At 40.6% G+C, this 19,832-nt stretch overlaps 1 protein-coding gene across 1 annotated transcript; it reads left to right on the top strand.

Annotated features, from left to right (window-relative positions):
• The first annotated feature begins 8,336 nt into the window (after positions 1 to 8,336).
• On the top strand, positions 8,337 to 14,913 carry SAP18 (Sin3A associated protein 18). Its single transcript, XM_081127414.1, has 4 exons — positions 8,337 to 8,461; positions 8,579 to 8,688; positions 14,142 to 14,264; positions 14,502 to 14,913. The coding sequence occupies exons 1-4, from the start codon at positions 8,390 to 8,392 to the stop codon at positions 14,656 to 14,658; spliced, it is 462 nt and encodes a 153-aa protein (XP_080983540.1). The 5' UTR covers positions 8,337 to 8,389; the 3' UTR covers positions 14,659 to 14,913.
• Positions 14,914 to 19,832: the final 4,919 nt, after the last annotated feature.

The following is a 19,832-nucleotide window of genomic DNA, read 5'->3' as shown; positions in this document are numbered from 1 at the left end:
CTGGGGTACAGGCCTCACTGCCCTAAGGAGAATCCCCCTATCCCTTCGGCAGCGAAGATAGCCCTCTGCACCCTCAGCCTGCCACCCATGTGGGCAGGGCCAGCCACTCTCACTTCCCCATCCTTCCTACCCCTCTTGAGTTGGTTTCTGTCGTTTCTTGTTTAGAAGTCTTATCTTTGGCCTTGGCTGGTGTGGCTCAGTTGGTTGGATTATTGTCCTGTGCACCAGGGGTCCCTTGCACTGAAATGTTGCTGGTTCAGTTCCTGGTCACAGCATATACCTACGTGAAATGCCAATGACTACGCCAAGTGTAAGGGTGATGGATCACGCCAACTGTACTGCCAAGGACCCTGGCCATAGAGGTTCACTCTAGATCCGGACAATCCAAAGTGTGGAGTTGAAGAAGGATGAAACATTTCCTTGATTTGGCTGTGGCAAGCCAAACGTGCAAGATAGACAAACCTACATTCTCCCCCTTTGGCAGCCAGCCAGGCATACACAGGGGACACACCGCACCCCGTGGGGAACAATCTGCCCAGGGAAACAAAACAGCCTTCTCCTGGTGGCAGCCAACAGGGCGTACACAGGGGACAAACCACACCTTGGGGGACAGACCAGACCCTTGGGGGACAAACTGCACCTCTGAAAGTCCTGGGCCAGTCTTATAGGACCCAAGACAATAGTGCCTTTCAGCCAACAATGGGTCAAACATTAGTCAGCTAACATGACGTCTGTGATAACTATATCATGTTTACATAACTGCGGCCTTCTGCCGTGAGAAGGTGGCGAGAAAGCCTAAGTGTTTTCACTTTCCTCACACTAGGTTATGGGTTTGGTTCCCAGTGGGGGCTCATGTGGGAGGCAACTGGTAGATGTTTCTCTCATACACTGATGTTTCTGTTTCTCTATTTCTCTCACTCCCTTTGCCCCTCTCTAAAATCAGTAAAACATATCCTTGGGTGAGGATTAAATAAAAAATTCTTATCCTCAGCTAGTCTTCAGTTGGTCATTCAGTGTAAATGTTCTCCAATTTAGTTTTATTTCCAGTTTCATTCTGGGAGGAGGTGTGAGAAAGATCCACCTACCAGTAGAGACTTACTTTTTACTTTTTGTTTTTTTAGAGAGAGAGGAAAGGAGACAGAAACATCAATTTGTTGTTCCTATTTATGTATCCATTGGTTGATTCTTATATGTGCCCTGACTGAGGATCAAACCCACAACTTTGGCATATTGGGCAACGCTCTAGGAATTTTCTTTTTAAAACATTACTTTTACTTTTTGAATTTCTAAAAGTAAACATATACTCATGAAAAATGTGGAAAATATGAACGAGATGTAAATCACAATTATCCATTATCTTCCAACAGAGGAATTTGTTAAAATATTTGACTATTTTTTCCTGGATGTTCGTGTGTATGTGTGTACATATATTTTTAAAATATATGGAGCACTTCACGAATTTTTGTGTCTTCCTTGCACAGGGGCCATGCTGATCTTCTCTTTGTCTTCTCAATTTTAGTATATATGCTGCTGCATGAGCACTGTGTGTAAACATTTTGATAACATAATTGAATTACTTTATATTTTATCTTCTTTTTAGTTTTAAAAAATATGTTATTAATTTCAGAGAGGAAGGGAGAGGGGGAGAGAGAGAGAAACATCAGGGATGAGAGAATCATTGATTGGCTGCCTCCTGCACTACTAGGGATTGAGCCTGCAACCCAGGAATCAAACCCTGGCCTCTTGGTTTGTGGCTCTATGATCAACCGCTGAGCCACACTGGCCGGGCTTATCCTTCTTTTAAACTTAATAGTCTATTAGCATAGTTTTACTCATTAACAACCCTAGATAAACATTTCCCTCATTAGAAATGTTGAGCTACATAACATCTGTTTCTGTTTTCTCATTTGTATAATAGGTTAAATAATATACACATCTCAGGATAGTTGTGAAAATTAAACAAGATAATGTAGCAAAGTGCCTAGCATGTAGATTGAAGAAAAACAGCCATAAATTCTTCCCACCCTTGCGTGCATGCCTTTTGTAGTGTGCCTTGCTTCAACTCTGACCAAAATTGAAGCCTATTTCTTCACTTCCTTGATTCTTGGCACAGTCCCCTGACTTGTTTTGACCAATCAAAAGTGGCAAAAGTGCCCGGCAGGGTGTGGATCAGCTGTTGAGCATCAACCGAGGATCCAGGAGATCACAGTTTGATTCCCAGTCAGGGCACATGCCCAGGTTGTGGGCTTGATCCCCAGTAAGGGTGTGCAGGAGGCAGCCGATCAATGACGACTCTCTCATTGATGTTTCTCTCTCTCCCCCTCTCTCTGAAATCAATAAAGATATATTTTTTTAAAAAATGTGGCAAAAGTGAAGTTGTGTAGCTAATGAGCCAAGTCCTCAAGATGCCTTGCAGCTTCTGCTCTCACTCTATTGGAATTCTGACTACGATTTGAAGACATGTGGATTAGCCTGTTGAAGACACATGACCCAGCCAAGAGCCAGCAATATCACTAGATAGGCAGGTGAAGTTACCTTAGAGCACTTTAACCTCCAACCTCCACGGTGAACTTCCAAATAACTACAGATGCAGGAGGTAAGCCAGTAGACCAGAGAAACTGCCGAGTTGAGACCAGCTGAAATAAAACACTGTCTTAAGCTTCTCTGTTTTCAGGTGTTTGTTTTGCAGCAATGGAAAGATAACCAATACAGTAATCAATAAATATTAACTCATTATTATTATCATATAAGTCTGAAAGGTGAGAATGTCACTGAGATTGTTCCTAAGTGCTTTAAAATGTTAATCACTTACATATTTTAGTGTCAGGTATATATAAAGCAGGTATATATACATTTTATTTATAGTGGACATGAATACCACAAAGACATCTATTGATGTACATTTCCTAATCCCAAAGAACTAATAAATTATTGGAGATCTTTCTTCACATGCAACCTTAGAATCAGGGCCAGAAGAGCCAACCCCAAGTCTCCCAAAAAAGTACCCCACACATCTTTGATGATTAAATACCTAACCAAACAATTCCCATAACTGCTTTATACGGTAATTAAAGATTAGTACATATTTATCTGAATGTGCATGATAAGGACTTGACAAAGATTTATAACTATGACAGCAATGCTATTTTTTTTCCCACAAAGTTTTTTTTTTGTTTGTTTTTTAAATATATCTTTATTGATTTCAGAGAGAGGAAAGGAGAGGGAGAGAGAGAGATAGAAACATCAATGATGAGAGAGTCATTGATCGAGCCCACAACCTGGGCATGTGCCCTGACCAGGGATCGAACCCCGATTGCCCGGATCCCAGGTCGACGCTCAACCACTGAGCCACGCCTGGCCGGGCTCCCACAAAGTTTTCATGGAATCAACTATCTGTAGGCAATCAGCCTCTTAATTTGCCCCCTCCTCTTGCCTCACTGCAAAAGGATGCAGAATCTACATGGCGATGGTGATTGTAATGGCTCACATTTGCTGAGTGATTAGTACATAGCAGATACCAAGCCAACTATTTTATTTATTTTTACTTTTTATTTTAATCCTCACCCAAGGATATTTTTTCCATTGTTTTTTCAAAGAGAGTGGAAGGGGGAGAGAGAGAGAGGGAGAGAGAGAAACATCTATGTGAGAGAGACACATCGATTGGTTGCCTCCCACACATGCCCAATGGATTGAACCTGCAACCGAGGTATGTACCCTTGGCTGGAATCGAACCTAGGACCCTTCAGTCCGCAGCCGACACTAACCCAATTATTTATTTTATTTATTTAATTTTTAAAAATATATCTTTATTGATTTCACAGAGAGGAAAGGAGAGGGAGAGAGATAGATAGAAAAATCAATGATGAGAGTCATTGATTGACTGCCTCCTGCATGCCCCCAACTGGGGATCGAGCCTGCAACCCCGGCATGTGCCCTGACTGGGAATCAAACCCTCATAGCCCGGATCCCAGGTTGATGCTCAACCTCTGAGCCACGCCCAGCCAGGCGCCAACTATTTTAGATGCATTTATTTCTCATAACAGGCTATTTGGTATTTTATTATGATAATATCTGGATCAGGAATCTGTGACTCAGAGTAGTTAAATGATTCAAGATTAGCTAGCAAGTGACTAAGCCAAAGTTTAAATTTAAGATTTAACTTCACAGAGTAAGCTTTTTAACCATTAATTAAGCTGTTTAGTTGTCCTCTACAATTTGCTTCTGGTATGTTGTTGACACTCTGCAGACTCTTGAGGAAAAAGATGTGTCTAAAAACCATTTTAATCTAATCATTCAAGTACTTAAAATAGGGGATAAAGTGAGAGATATTTCAACTCTGTGACAAGCAAATGCAACCCTTCATTCTGTTCCCCTGGTTTAAAATGTACTGTAAAGAGATGGCTCTCCGAACAGCCAGAGAAATGTAATACTTTTCTGTGCGAATGCTAAAGAGAAAGGATGCATATACTTAAATATTATAATGTATGTTCAGAGCTGGACCTAACAAGCCAAGTAGGTGGATTGAGGGATGCTGAAAAGCTATCTTAACTATTCTGAAATATAGCTGGAGTTTCACTGCCACAAAAAATTTGGGAAATTCCATTTCAATAAGATCTTGTTATTTGGAAAGGTCCAAAACAAGAGCTTATATCTAACCAACTAAACTTCCCAATAACCCAGTAAAAGGTTGTTAGGGTCTTCATTTGCACAGTTCCAATATTTTTCCTTTAATTGATTGATTAGAGTGCCCTCATGTGCCTGTATTTTTATACTATGGAGGTGTCTTTGTTGTTGGTTTTAATTTTCATTTTATATACTATGGAGGTTTTGAAAAGGATTTAATATTAGAATCAGAACTGAGGAGGAAATTTAAATACATATATATATTTTAAAAATGAATATTTACTGCATCCAAGGTCCTATTCCTAAGAACAGATTAAAAAAATTTTTTAAACAGTGATCTAAATTACACACACACACAAGTATCTAAAATGTATAGCTAGGCCTGGCCAGTGTGGCTCAGTGGTTGACCGTCGATCAGTATACCAGGAGGTGACGTTTTGATTCCCCGTCAGTGCATGTGCTGGGGGTTGTGAGCTCGATCCCCAGTAGCGAGCATGCAGGAGGCAGCTGATCAATGACTCTCATCACTGATGTTTCTATCTCTCTCTCCCTCTCCCTTCCTCTCTCTGAAATCAGTAAAAAAACCCAAAAACATATACAATGTATAGCTAGAAGTAAAGAAGGAAAACCCACACCCCTCCAAGTGAGATATACATTACTAGTACCTGAGAAGCTCTCTGGATGCCCTTCATAAATTGCATCACCCCAGCTTACTCTCTCAAAGGTAACACCATCCTGAATTTTGTGTTAATCATCCCCTTGCTGCTGCTTTTTTTAGTATGTTTTTATTGATTTCAGAGAGAGGAAGGGAGAGAGAGATAGAAACATCAATGATGAAAGAGAATCATTGATTGGCTGCCTCCTGCACGCCCCCGACTGGGGATTGAGCCTGCAACTGGGGCATGTGCCCTGACCCAAAATCAAACCTCAATCTCCTGGATCATAGGTTGATGCTCAACTGCTGAGCCACGCTGGCTGGGCCCCTTGTTTCTTTTAATAGTTTTACCACTTGTGTTTGTTTCCCTAAACAGTATTTTGGAGGGGGTGGGCAGTGTGTTTCTATTTTTGAACTCTGTATAAACTGAATTCTACTGTATGTATTTTTCTGTGACTTGCTTTTTTTATCCTACTTTTTAGAAATGCATTTGATTCATTTACTTTCAAGTCTATGGTATTACATTTTATAAATATACTCTTGGTAGACAATCAGGTCATTGTTGGAATATCATTCAACATGTTGCCTGGTGCTGATGTTTAACTGTTTCTCAGTGGTCTACAAATAAGAGCAGAATAGCTAGGTCTTAATATACACATAGCCAATCTTTCTAGGTAACACAAATTTTCCCAAAGTGGATGAGAGTAACCTATAAAAACTCCCTATTCTCCATCTTCTTGCCAGCACTTGGTTGGCAGACTTGACTTTTATATTTTGGCCAATCTAACAAAGTGAAATGTTATCTCATTGATTTAAACATGCATTTCTACGATTACTCGTAAAGTTGGGCATCTTTTTGTATTTACATGTAATTTGTGTTTTCTTTGAAAAGCCTATCATGCCTTTTGCTCATTTTTCTGTTGGACTTTTTCTTATTGATTTATAGGCATTGTTTTTATGGGGGGGGGGCTATTAAAAAAAAAAGCAACATGTAGCATTCATACAGAAGTGTGTAAAACATCAATGCACTGTTTAAAGAACAATTTAAAATCAACTGTGTGATCACGTCCTAGTTTAAAAAAATTAGAATGTTGCCAACACTCCAGAAGCACCTCCTTTACCCCTACGATCCCAATCCCCTTTTTTTCTCAGAGGTAACTACCATTCTGACTTTTATGGTAATTAATTCATTGCTTTTCTTTTTATAGTTTTATCACCTGAGAATGCATTCTGAGCAATATAGTAGTGCCAGCTTTTGAATGATATAAAAAGATTCAAATATTATATATTCTTTTGTCTTCGGCTTGTTACACCACCATTATGCTTGTGAAAGTCATGTTGTTTCACATAGTTGTAGCTTCATATAGCTGTAGCTTGTTCATTGTTGTTGCTGTCTAATGTTCCATTTTCCATTGCTGTTTGATAGTTTTGTTGCTGTATATATAGATACAATTCTTTGAACTACTGTAATAGTGATGGACACTTGGTTGTTCCAACTTTTTGTTCTTATAAACAATACTGCTAAGAACAATCTTGTAATGTCTCTGGATACAGCTGAGTAAGATTTTCTCTGGGGTAAATACCAAGGAGTGGAATTGTTAGATCTAAAGTATATCTTCAACTTTACTAAATAATCCTAAACTGGCATACCAGTTGACATTCTTACCACCCCATTAGAAAATTCCCATTAGTCTACGAACAACTCAGAATTTCTAATTTTTGCCAGGTTATTGTGTAGTTCATTTAAAACCAATCAATGAAAGTCAATCCCTGTGGTTTTCATGCATTTCCTGATTAGCAATGAACTTGAGCACCTTATATGTTTATTGGCCTTTGCCTTTCTCTCTCTTAAGCTCCAAGGGCCCTTCTTTTGCTTCTGTAAATTGTTCTCTGAACCTACACGGCCCAGCTGGCTAACTTCTCTCACCTCTAAATAAACTTTCTAATGGGGGGAAAAGGGGGGAAAGAAACCAGTCAACAGTTCTACCCACTTTCCTGTTGGGATGTCTTTTGCTTTAGTTCTCACATATCCTGGATACTACTCTTGTCAGTCATATCATATGTCAGTCATATGCATCCATGATACCACCTCCCACTCTGCAGTTTATGCTTTTCTTTCTTCCTTTTTTTTAAACCTCAGCCAAGGATATTTTTTCCATTGTTTTCAGAGAGAGTAAAAGGGGGAGAAGAGAGAGAAACATGGATGTGAGCGAGACACATCAATTGGTTGCACACCTCTACCAGGGTGGGGATCAAGCCTGCAACCCAGGTACTTCCCCCTTGGCCAGAATTGAACCCATCCCTTCTGCCCCAGGGCAGACACTCTAACCACTGAGCCAAACTGGCTAGGGCTTTTTTCTTTCTTTAGGATGTATTTTGAAGGTCTGGTTGTATTTTCGTTGTTGTTTTCCAATTTTAATGTAGTCAAATCTGTCAATCTTTCTGGTTAGTGGTCTTTATGTCATGTATCCCTATCCATTGGTCATGAAGATGGTCTACTATGTTTATTTCCCGAAAGTCCTAGTTTTGCGTTTAGCTCTCAGGTCGATGGAGTGGGAAGTCTCCTCTTCCTTCAGTACAGGTCACTCATTATCCCCTCAGCTTTGAATGCCTCCCTGGTCGTGACCCCTTGGTCCTTGTCGGCGGCCCTTTCACAACTTGCTAGCCATCCTCCACCAAACAGAACTCCCTACTTTGCTAATACAGACATGTTTTGCGCACTCAACAGTATGTCCTGTACTGTCCTTAAGCGTTTTGCGTTTAAGTTTCCCTCATTTAGTGTGAAAACGCCCTTGCAATCTCACTTGTCTTGAGAACACTTCAGGCAATGCATCAATACCTTGGCTACCACGGTCCGGCCCGGTCGCTTAGAGGACGCCAGCGTCCGCCTCAGAACCACGCGACGCGCAGGCGCTGCCGGCCCGAGTTTGCGCCCCGCCCCACAGAGTCCGCCAGTGCCCAGGAACGCCCCGCCCAGCCCCGCCCCGCCCCGCCCCATCCTTCGTCTCCTGTTCGCTACCTGGCCTTGAGCTTCTCGCGAGACGCTTTGTTCTCACGCTCTCTGCCGGGGTCGAAGGTCAGAGCGAGCTTCTCGGGGACCACTGGAGGAAGATGGCGGTAGAGTCGCGTGTCACCCAGGAGGAAATTAAGAAGGAGCCGGAGAAGCCAATCGACCGGGAGAAGGTGAGGGGTCCGGACGAGATGGCGGAGGGATGGCGGGGCGCAGAGCGGTGCCCGCGGGAGGCAGGGACCCCGTGCTAGTCGGCTTGCTTCAGCCCTCGCTTTTCCTTCTACCCGCAGACGTGCCCTCTGCTACTGCGCGTCTTCACCACCAACAACGGGCGCCATCACCGTATGGACGAGTTCTCCCGCGGGAACGTGCCGTCCAGTGAGCTGCAGATCTACACCTGGTGAGTGGGTGCGCGGGGGGGGCGGTGGCGGGTCCCCGGGGCTGGTGGGGAAGCCGCCTCCACTTGGGCCTGCAGGCGCCGCTCCTCACCTCACACAGTGAGGATTTTGGCTGCTGGGTGGAAGGATTGGCCCGCCTTTTAAGGCTTCTGCGTTTAATTGTGAACCCTTAACGTTGTAAAGAATTGTGGCTGCTCGGTACAATTGTTTGTAGTCCGTTAAGACGCAGTAGGTGCCCTTAAGGGCCTCCTGGTTGAGTAAATGGTGCTGGGATAGCAGGCTCCCGGGAGCAGTGCTGTGTAGGGATATCTGTTATCTTCAAAGAGCACTTACACGTGATATTGAATCTTAGCTGCCTTAGCATCAAAAAAAGAAAATAATAATCAAAACCCGAGTTATTTCTGATCTGATGGTGAATGGAAAAGCTCCTGACGTGTGTTCAGTGAAGACCTGCCCCTGAATGTTTATCACTTGCATAGCGTCAGCTACCCCGGCTCTGACTAGGAACGTCACATACTGCAGACTGTGTGGAATTCCTTGGTTTGACATCACAGTAAAAAGTGGCTTTTTTGTCACAGTAAAAAGTGTATGATTATTTAAAATTTGCGGGTTGTGGTAACATTTGCCACTTTAACTATTTTTAAGGGTACAGTTAGTGGCATTAAATATAGTCACGTTGTGCAACCATTAGCATTATCCAAAACTTTTTCACTTCCTCGAGCAGGAATTCTGTACCCAATAAGTAGTACCTCCCCACTCCTCCCTCCCCTCAGTCCCCAGTAGACACTAATCTACTTTATGTATATGAATTTGCCTATTTTAGGCATTTCGTATAGGTGGACTTATACAATATTTTTCCTTTTGTGTCTGGCTTATTTCACTTACCATAATGTTTTCAAGGTTCATGTTGTAGCCTATAACAGAACTTCATTTCTTTTTATGGCTGAATAACATTTCATTGTATGGATCCAGCACATTTTGTTTGTCCGTTTATCTATTGATTGGCATGTTGGAGTTGTTTCTACCTTTCAGCTATTGTGAGTGCTGCTGCTATAAATATGGGTGTACAAGTCTCCTTGAGTCCCTGCTTTCAATTTTTTGGGGTGTATACCCAGAAGTGGAATTGCTGGATCATGTGGTCATTCTGTGTTTAACTTTTTGAGGAACTCTCAAACTTTTTTACACAGTATTTTACATTCCCCAATTTGAAACTGTAAACCCAGTGTACTAGAACTCATTTCTTTAAAGATTGGGACCTTATTTGTCTTTTTTTAAAGGTTCTTGTTAAATTTATGTAGTACTATTATTCCAGTTCAGTATCATTCCAGAATAAAGTTCTGGGAAGGTTGATTTAACTTATAATAAGGAAGAGCTGTTATTACTGGGTTGATGAAACGTGTAAGATTCATCATTATTTGATGAAACAAATAAGATTTCCTATTTCCCAGGTGTTGACCCTGAGGGTATAAATTAAAGAAGGTGTAATAAGTAAGCTCAATCTAGTGTGTTTACTAGAGCGAATGAATACTAAATAAGACTTAAGGGTGAAAATGGCAGGTTGAATATGTTTAACAAACCATCTACTCTCAGTCAAGAAAAAGGATTACAAAAAAATTCTGTCCTAAACTGATCTGTCCATAACATGTAGTCAAACAAGGAAAGACAACCTTATCCTATGCCGCAAAATGGTGTCCAAAGAAGACATTCTGAGAGACTGGATGGTTGGTATGGGGGTAACACAGAGAGCCCTGACCTCACTCCCAGTTACAGTAATGAGATTAGTTAACAGTCTTTGGGAATTATTAATTTGTAGAAGTGGACTGAAGAGCTGTAATGTAGGCAGCGCTAAGACAAGGAAAAGGAGTGGAAGTCAGAAGGAACCCAAGGCACTCTGTGGAGTTGGGGAACAAGCCAGACACCACAGGAGTGATAGCTCTCCAGTACTTGGGAGGTCATCAAACAGGTTATTGGAATTGAATTACGTAGGTCACTGTATCAGGTTCAGCCAGAAAAACAGGACCAGTAGGAGCTATATATTAATAGATTTATTGCAAATTGGCTTACACAATTGTGATGCCTAGGCACCTAAATCCCTAATCTGTGGGGCAGATTCTCAGGAAGGGCCAGCTGGAACTCTCAAACATGAGCTAAAGCTGGAAGCCTGATAAGGCCCTTCCAACTGATTGAATCAGGTGTACTCAGATTATGTAAAATAATCTCTTTAAAATCTAACTGCTGATAGACTTTAATCCCATGTACAAAATACAGATGTTCTTTGACCTACCATGGGGTTATGGTACTGTCCGACAAACCCATTGTAAGTTTGAAATATAAGTTGAAAATACATTTACTACAACTACACTGTAAAAATATTGGTTGTTTAACCTTGTAATCACATTCCATATGTCTGGGATCGTCCATATCTTACACAACACCTGCATTAGTGTTTGAATAACTGGGAGCTTCAGCTTCACCAGATTGACACATAAAAGTCACCCTTACAGTCAACCACCAAAGACTTCAGCACCAAGGGGGCTCTTGCATTCTTTACCTCTGTACTAAAATTATTATTATTATTGTTATTGTTAATCTTCACCAGAGGATCCCCCCCAATTGATTTTTAGAGAGAGTGGGAGGGAGGGGGAGAGAAAGAAAGAGAAAGATTGATGTGAGAGAGACACATCAATTGGTTGCCTCCTGCTTTTGCCCGGACCAGTGCTGGGGATTGAACTCGCAATGCAGGTATATGCCCTTGACCAGGAATCAACCTTGAGACCCTCCTGTGCGTGGACCAACACTAATCACTGATCCACAACAGGGCTATTATTATTTTTGTTTTTTTGTCTTTTTTTCTCCTTTTTACATTTGTCTTTTTTTCTTTTGTTTTGTACTCAAGCTTTAGACTAGTGGTCAGAAAGCAATACTTGGCACTCTACTATTGTTCTGGGAAGATAGTTCTCAGCAGGTGGGAAGCTTTTGGAGACTCAACACTGTCAGAACTCATAAAAGGTGTGATCTGAATTCCCAAGTTGGTTATGAGCAAGATGACAATATGGAACGTGTTTTTAGAAAAGAAGACAATCCTTTCTGGTACACTTAAGTATATGCTGTGTACCAGAGAGTAGTTGATTACAATGAACAGCATCAGAATATCGGGTTACCTCCAAGACAGATTTAAAAAAAATACTCTGGCCTCAAACTTCATGCCAAAGTTAAAATACTAGGGTTGTAGAATAGAATATGAACTCTGACAAAGTAAAAATAAGCTACAAAGGTACAAGGAGAGGGGAAGAGTAACAAAATCTTTTTGTGAAGTTTTACATTTCCTTGAATTTGACTTGTTTTTTTTTCTGTTAACTTCAAGTTAAAGTAAATTTAACTTGCTTAAAAATATGTATAACATCTGATGAGTTCTATATTTGTATTAGTCTTAGCATATATAATATGCTTGATAATATTGAGAAATTCCTTTTCTATAGCATTGTGTGTATGTATAAGACAATGCCTAGAGTGATGTTAATCCACTAGCTATTTCTGGTTGGTGAGGTTTGGGGTATAATTTATTGCATTCTTGCATATGGCTTTTCCTTCCCGCTTTAAATAATGAATGTGTATCAAATTGAGAAAGGCAGTCTTTCCCAGCTTCTCACCCTTTGCTGAGATTGCAGAAGAGTGGCTTTGAGCCCAGAGCATTTCCTTGCAGAGATAAAGAGCCCTCCCAGCCTGTGCTAGGCATATCTCTTTGGGAGTCTTACTGTTCTGAGCTTGATATGTTCTTTGTTCTGCTTAAGCATCATATGGCACCTGACCAACCCCACTGCTATATCCCAGATCTTCCACCTGCAACACAAGAGGCATGCATGCAGACCACCTCTCTGCATTGGCTGTAGGATGAGACCTTCTGACAGTGGGGGACCCCTATGCATTCACTTACTGAAGCTGATCTTGCTTGTTTTTTAGTGCATATAAAGTGTTGTTCATATCTTTTTTGGCAACCTGAAACCACGGAGTGGGGTGATATCCTGGGATGCTGCTTCTGATGGTAGATGTTGTTACGCTCTTTGCTGCTTTCCACACAATGGGACTCCTCCCCCCGAAAGTGGGAATACGTGCTGCTTGCTTTGACATACATTTTATACAAAAACAGAAACTTTAAAAAATGGAGAGATGAATCGAAGTCAACATACTGAGTTAAATAATGAGAGTTGAAATAAAACGGTAATGGTGGGAATGGAAAAAAATAGATTTGACCTGTATTTAGGAGGTAGAACGGGATAGAAATGGGAAGAATTGAACAGTGCTTAGGTTTATGACCTGGGCAACTAAGTGGATGATGGAAGTTTTGATGGTAGAAGGGCATGTTATTCAGGAATACTGTTCTGTTCCGGGCATACGAGAGCGATGTGGCCACAGTACAGAATAGAAGATGATATAGTCATCCTGGATGTTTTTACTCTCAGTGTGGTTAAAGCCATGGCTTTAGTTGAGTATGATGTAGTATGGAGATCTGTAAATAGGGTGCAGAGTTAAAACTAAGTTACCTCTTGGGCATTTGACTCCCTGCCTGAAATAGACCCACGCCATTATGGTCAGTTAATATTTGACAAAGGAGGCAAGAGTATCCAGTAGAGTAAAGGGAGCCTCTTCAATAAGTGGTGCTGGGAAAATTGGACAGATACATGCAAAAGAATGAAACTAGACCACCAACTTTCACCATACACAAAAATAAACTCAAAATGGATAAAAGACTTAAATGTAAGTCACGAAACCATAAAAATCCTGGAAGAAAACATAGGCAGTAAAGTCACAGACATCCCACGTAGTGGACTTTTCACTGATACATCTCCTAGGGTAAGAGAAACAAAGGAAAAAATAAACATATGGGACTACATCAAACTAAAAAGCTTCTGCACAGCAAAAGAAAACAGCCTCAAAATACAAAGGAACCCCACTGTCTGCATTTCCCTGTTGATTTTTTGCCTTGATGAACTGTCCAATGCTGACAGTGGGGTGTTAAAGTCCCCCACTGTGGTTGTGTTGCTGTCAATCTCCCCTTTGAAGTCCCCCAAGAAATTTTTTATATATTTAGGTGCTCCTGTATTGGGTGCATAAATGTTTATAAGGGTTATTTCCTCTTGTTGGATTGATCCCTTTAGTAATATGTAGTGACCATCTTTGTCTCTTGTTATGGTCTTTATTTTGAAATGTTTTTTTCAGAAATAAGAATTGCTACTCCAGCTTTCTTTTCCTTTCCATTTGCATGGAATATTTTACTCCATCCCTTCACTTTTAGCCTGTGTGAGTCTTTTGCTCTCAGGTGGGTCTCTTGTAGATAGCATATATTTGGGTCCTGTTTTCTTATCCATTCAGCTACCCTTTGTCTTTTGATTGGCCCATTTATTCCATTTACATTTAAGGTTACTATTGATATCAACTGTTTTTTTTTTAAATTCAGGATGGATGCAACCTTGAAAGAACTGACTAGTTTAGTAAAAGAAGTCTACCCAGAAGCTAGAAAAAAGGGCACACACTTCAATTTTGCAATTGTTTTTACGGATATTAAAAGACCTGGCTATCGGTAGGTAACTTTATTATTTTTAATTCCTATAATGTCTTATATGTTTGATTTGTTTTAACTGGTGGGGATAACCCCTTTAGTGATTCTCATTAGTGGGAGGAATGTAGATTTGTATTTCTTAGTATCTGACTTACTGTGCTGTAAGGTAATGGAGCAGATCTAGTCCCATGTTCACTGTGTAGTATGTATGGAGCTACTTGATTTGTGATACATTAACAGTCGGTTTCCTTCCTGCAGGGTAAAGGAGATTGGCAGCACCATGTCTGGGAGGAAGGGGACTGATGATTCCATGACCCTGCAGTCGCAGAAGTTTCAGATAGGAGATTATCTGGACATAGCAATCACCCCTCCGAATCGGGCACCGCCTTCTTCAGGGCGCATTAGGCCATATTAAATTTTATTGACTATTTCTTGAGTTTATTTTCCATTCAGTTATGTAAAACAGATTTACGCTTTTTTCTCCCCTCATTTTTGCCATTAAGCCTTTAAACTCTAAACAAATTGTAATGCATTTATTTAGGAGTTAGGTTTGGCTGTGTGCTATGGTATGAATATTAACAGAAAGTCCATATTTCAAATCCTTCTGTAAAATATGAAGTGCTCTTAGCATTCTATGTAAAACTGTTGTTAAATATATGTGTGCAATCAACCTGAGTGTGAAAGTTAATGGAGGCATGGGAACTGGGTTTGAGTATTTGGGGTTTGTGCTGAGTAGTGGAGGATAGTGTGTTTAACGTCAAGCGGCGCAGAACAAGGCGGCCATGGGATTATATTAATTAAAGAGTGTGAGTCTGTGGCCTAGACAACAGTGTGGAGTTAGAAAAAGGACCTGTATGACTGAGCGTGGCAGCAGAGGCATTTTGGAAGTTTGAGCTGAGGCAACTTTAAGAACCTGTGATTAAAGAAACAGGCCTGCCTGAATCATGGTACAATCAAAATACATCTCTTCAGAAAACTAGAGAAAAGGAGAATGGGTGCCACAGTGAGGGCTTTTTATGTTTTAAAGATGGGGAGGACAGGAAGCAGGGTTAGAATTTAGGATAAGGGTGGAAAGTTTACCTTGAAGATCTGAAAATGGAGGGATGGAAGAGGAATCAAGGCCAAGAGAGAAGATCCAGGGATGAAGTCAAGTTGGGTAAGTAGGGGATATTCACACACCCTGGTAAAGTGCTTATAAATGAATACAGTCGGTCTCCCCTTCTGTCAGCAACACTTTCTAAGACTCCCAGTGGATACCTGAAATAGTGAAAGTACTAAACCCTATGTATACTATCTTTTCCTATACATACATACCTGTGATAAAGTTTAATTTATAAACTAGGGACAGTAAGAGATTAACAGCCATAATTAATAATAGAACAGTTATAACTGTACTGTAATAAAGTTATATGAATGTGACATTAAGTAAAATAAGGGTTACTTGAACACAAGCACTGTAATAGTCAATCTGATAACTGTGAAAGGAACTGATATGCTGGACAAAGGTCAGCCTTTTAAAATCTCATCATTCTGTGGAATTGGTGTCCTGTTGCAAAGTAAGTCAACAGGTGGCAGAGGGAAGCCTGGAACTAGATCTTGTGCCTCTTCTACACTAGTTTACCCCAAACTGATTATTCAGACTAGATAGATTTGAGTACTTGGAATCATACAATTAATTTAAACCTAATTTTTTAGAGAAGAGGAGCCATGATTGCCTCCCTGTTTGTGGGGGAGAAACTGATTTACTATGCAGATCAAGAAGGCAGGAACTAAAAGACCTTTGCAAACCAGTTTTTCATAATGGTGTGAACTACAGAACTCCTGTAATTCTCATTCTCTCACTAGCTTAGAATAATGTGGGTTATTTCCTTGGTTTCAATAAAGAATTTCTCCTTTAAAGATTTCAGTCTTCCACCAAAAGTACAGTTAATACCTAGTGAACATATTGAATATTATACTAAGAATCAACACTTGTACTTAGTCCTTATTTATCTCTGGTTTTGTTAAGCATGGCTTTGAGTAACAGCTGTTTCCTCAAATATAAAGTAGGAAATTAATCGTCACCGTGTGTGCACCATGCTAAATGCTTTAGTGCCCTGGCTGTTTCACTTGCTCCTAAGGTATTTTGGAGTTTCTTTTCCCTTTGGAGTGTTGAGTTCTAGCATATCCATTGTCTACAACTCCTATTTTCTCAGCATGTACATGAACTTCCTATTTTCAGTTATTAACCAGATCCTCCATAGGGAGTCTTGACATTAAGTTTGTACTTAATTTCACAAAATATAACTGGGACTGTTATACCCAGAGTAAGCATTGGCTCTGGTGATGTTTCAGAGATATATATATATATATATATATAATTTTTTTTTTTTTTAAACAATTCTTATTATATAAATCCCTTTATTTTTTTAAAATATATCTTTATTGATTTCAGAGAGAGGAAAGGAGAGGGAGAGAGAGAGAGAGAGACAGAAACATCAATGATGAGCGAGTCATTGATCAAGCCCACAACCTGGGCATGTGCCCTGACTGGGAATCAAACCCCGATCACCTGGATCCTAGGTCGACGCTCAACCGCTGAGTCATGCCCGGCCGGGCTCCCTTTATTTTTTTAATATATCTTTATTGATTTCAGAGAGAGGAAAGGAGAGGGAAAGGGAGAGATAGACACATCAATGATGAGAGAGTCATTGATCGAGCCCACAACCCGGGCATGTGCCCTGACCGGGAATCAAACCCTGATCACCTGGATCCCAGGTCGACACTCAACCGCTGAGCCACGCCCGGCCAGGCTGGTGTTTCAGATATTAATTTTGTGTGTGTGCATGTGTAGGGCAGGTGTGAAGGGAAGAGAAAGCTATTTAACTGTTAGCTAGGTTTAAAAATCTCTAAAATTTAAACTCTTCAATTTTTAAAAGCTGAACCCACTCAATTTTTAAAACCCTATCTCTCCACTCAAACCCTAATTAAAAACTTGGGTTTTTGGTCTGGCCGGCATGGCTCAGCAGTTGAGCATCGACCTATGATCCGGGAGATTGTGGTTTGATTCTCGGTCAGGCCACATGCCCATGTTTCGAGCTCAATCAATGACACTCTCATCATTTCTCTCTCCCCCTCTCTGAAGTCAAAGACATGCTTTAAAAAACCCCAAAACTTGGGCCTTTGTGAAACTGGAGGCAACACCCTAAAAACTAAGTGTATCATAGTTATAATTGAGTGCTTAAGCTGTGCCAGATTCTGTGCTAAAGAACTTACTGTGCGTTATCTCATTTACCTTCATTGAGCTATAATGACTAGTTTCCACCTATAGATGAAATTAAGACTTGCTTTAACAGGTCACAAGGGGGGCATGTGAGCCTATGTGTAGCCAACAATAGATTAGTTGAAACTACGTTTCCAAATATACTGTACTTTCAGAGTTTCTTTGATCCTCAACTCACTGTACTGTGGCATCCACTCACACTGTAGTGATTCTGCTCCTGTAGGGAAGTTCTCTGCATTCTAAATTTCGGCCAAGGGACCTGGAGTTGTGGGCCTGTGTCAGTTTTTATACAAACCAGAACACCTCTCTCATGGTTCCCAGTTTGAGCAGCCAAATGTCTGTGTTCTTGTATTTTATTGCTTAGATCTAGGTGGTTTTGCCAATAGCTGTAGTAATTTCTTGGAGTCTGCAATGGAACAAGCTTGACGGAAGAATGTTTATTCTGTTAGGATTAATCATGACTGGGCAGTTATTCTACGACGACCGTCATTCTCCCCTCCCCATAATCCCTAGGAGGAATAACCTAAAACCTAAAAGGCAGCCCAGCTGGCATGGCTCAGAGGTTGAGCATCAACCTGTGATCCAGGAGATCGTGGTTTAATTCCCAGTCAGGGCACATGCCCAGGTTGCAGGCTCAATCCCCAGTCGGGGGCGTGCAGGAGGCAGCCAATGATTCTCATCATTGATGTTTCTATCTCTCCCTCTCCCTTCCTCTCTGAAATCAATAAAAACAACAAACCTAAAAGGCAATTTTAGTACTCAGTATTAAAAATTTTTAATATTAAGCAAAAACCATCAGTCTGGGAATGTTATGCAGCATTTATGGTGTAAAGGTGTTATTACATAGCCACCTCAAGGTTGGGAGGAGCCAATGAAATAGGGCTTAGGAGTGCCTGGTAGATAGGGTATGTTCAGTAAGTAGCTATTTAAAAAAAAGAAAAGGCATCTGCAGCCCTGTCATATGTGCCTTCAGTTCAGAATTTCCTTCCCTATGCAGGTTGGCCAGCCCAGTCATAACCATTTCCTAAGAAAACTTCAAATAGGATTTATGAAATTAAAGAAATTTAAATTAACAAAGTGAACCTAAGGCATTTTCAATATCTGGAAATTCTAGAGTAATTACTGGAAACTCAGAATTTGTAGCATTCCTGATTACCTCTCACACTTTCCCATACTTTGTCAGGGAATAAAATATATCTATGAGTGTCTATTATGTACCAGGTTCTGTGGATCTAAAACAACTATGACACAGATACACATCCTTCCTCATAAAGTCTTAGTCTCATAATGAAAGGTGTAAACACTGATGTTAAAGTGATGAGAAGTTGCTACTGAAGATAGCACATGAGCTTGTCCAACTCCTAAAGTGTTGGATTTAAACTGTTAAAACGGGGTGTAGCCTGAACAAAGGTATAAAAATGGTAATGATAGTGCTTACACCATCAATGGAACACTTATGTACTAATTTTGGCAAAATTCAGGATAAAGAGGGGAGAGGACATCCCAGAGACGTTGGAGGCCATCAAGATTTTGGGGGACAATGAATGGGACATGGAAAAGAAAGTCAACCATTAAAGCCAGCATTTCTTTATCTGAAAAGTAGGGTGATAGTACCTGCTTCAAAGAGTTAACCTAAGAATTAAATAGGTTAATAAATATTTAGGACCAAGCATAGCATAAGTGTTTACTGTTATCACTAATTCATTCAATAAATATTTTAAATTGCTAGGTACCAGCGTAATGAATGAAACAAGGCTCTTGCCCTCACTGAATGTGTGGTCTAGTGGGGGAGACAAACATTAAACAAACGTGCACTCAAATACCTTATTACATATATCTGAAACTAACACAAAATAACCTGAATGTAGACTATAATTGAAAATAATAATTATAATTTCTACCATGGACTATGAAGGATGAGACTAAGATGCTGAAAAGGAACTAAGGGGGAAGGTGGCCCTCTTAGACTGGGAAAACAGGTGTTTTGTTTTTTGTTAAACATATTTTTATTGATTTCAGAGAAAGGAAGGGAGAGAAACATCAGTGATGAGTCGTCATTGATTGGCAGCCTCCTACACACCCCCGACTGGGGATTGAGCCTGCAACCCAGGCATGTGAATCGAACCGCCATCTCCTGGATCTTAGGTGGATGCTCAACCACTGAGCCACGCTCAGCCGGGCAAAACAGGTGTCTGATAAAATGACATTTAATCTGAGGCCTGAAGCTAGTAAGTCAAGATTTTAAGGTTCAGATCCAGGAACCCCTTGCTTTAGTGAGCTTCACAGATGTCACATTTTTTACAAATTAAAGGCAAGACCCTCCATGG

Source organism: Miniopterus schreibersii (assembly GCF_964146895.1).
Source record: "Miniopterus schreibersii genome assembly, chromosome: 2".
NCBI lineage: Eukaryota > Metazoa > Chordata > Mammalia > Chiroptera > Miniopteridae > Miniopterus > Miniopterus schreibersii.
Note: the sequence above shows the minus strand (reverse complement) of the source record. Positions and strands in the feature narration are given on the sequence as shown.

Excerpts from the sequence above, each read along its gene's own strand:
- SAP18 (XM_081127414.1), top strand. The coding sequence starts at position 8,390 with ATGGCGGTAGAGTCGCGTGTCACCCAGGAGGAAATTAAGAAGGAGCCG. Across the intron at positions 8,462-8,578 it reads AGCCAATCGACCGGGAGAAG|ACGTGCCCTCTGCTACTGCG; the intron begins GTGAGGGGTCCG and ends TTCTACCCGCAG. Across the intron at positions 8,689-14,141 it reads GAGCTGCAGATCTACACCTG|GATGGATGCAACCTTGAAAG; the intron begins GTGAGTGGGTGC and ends TTTTAAATTCAG.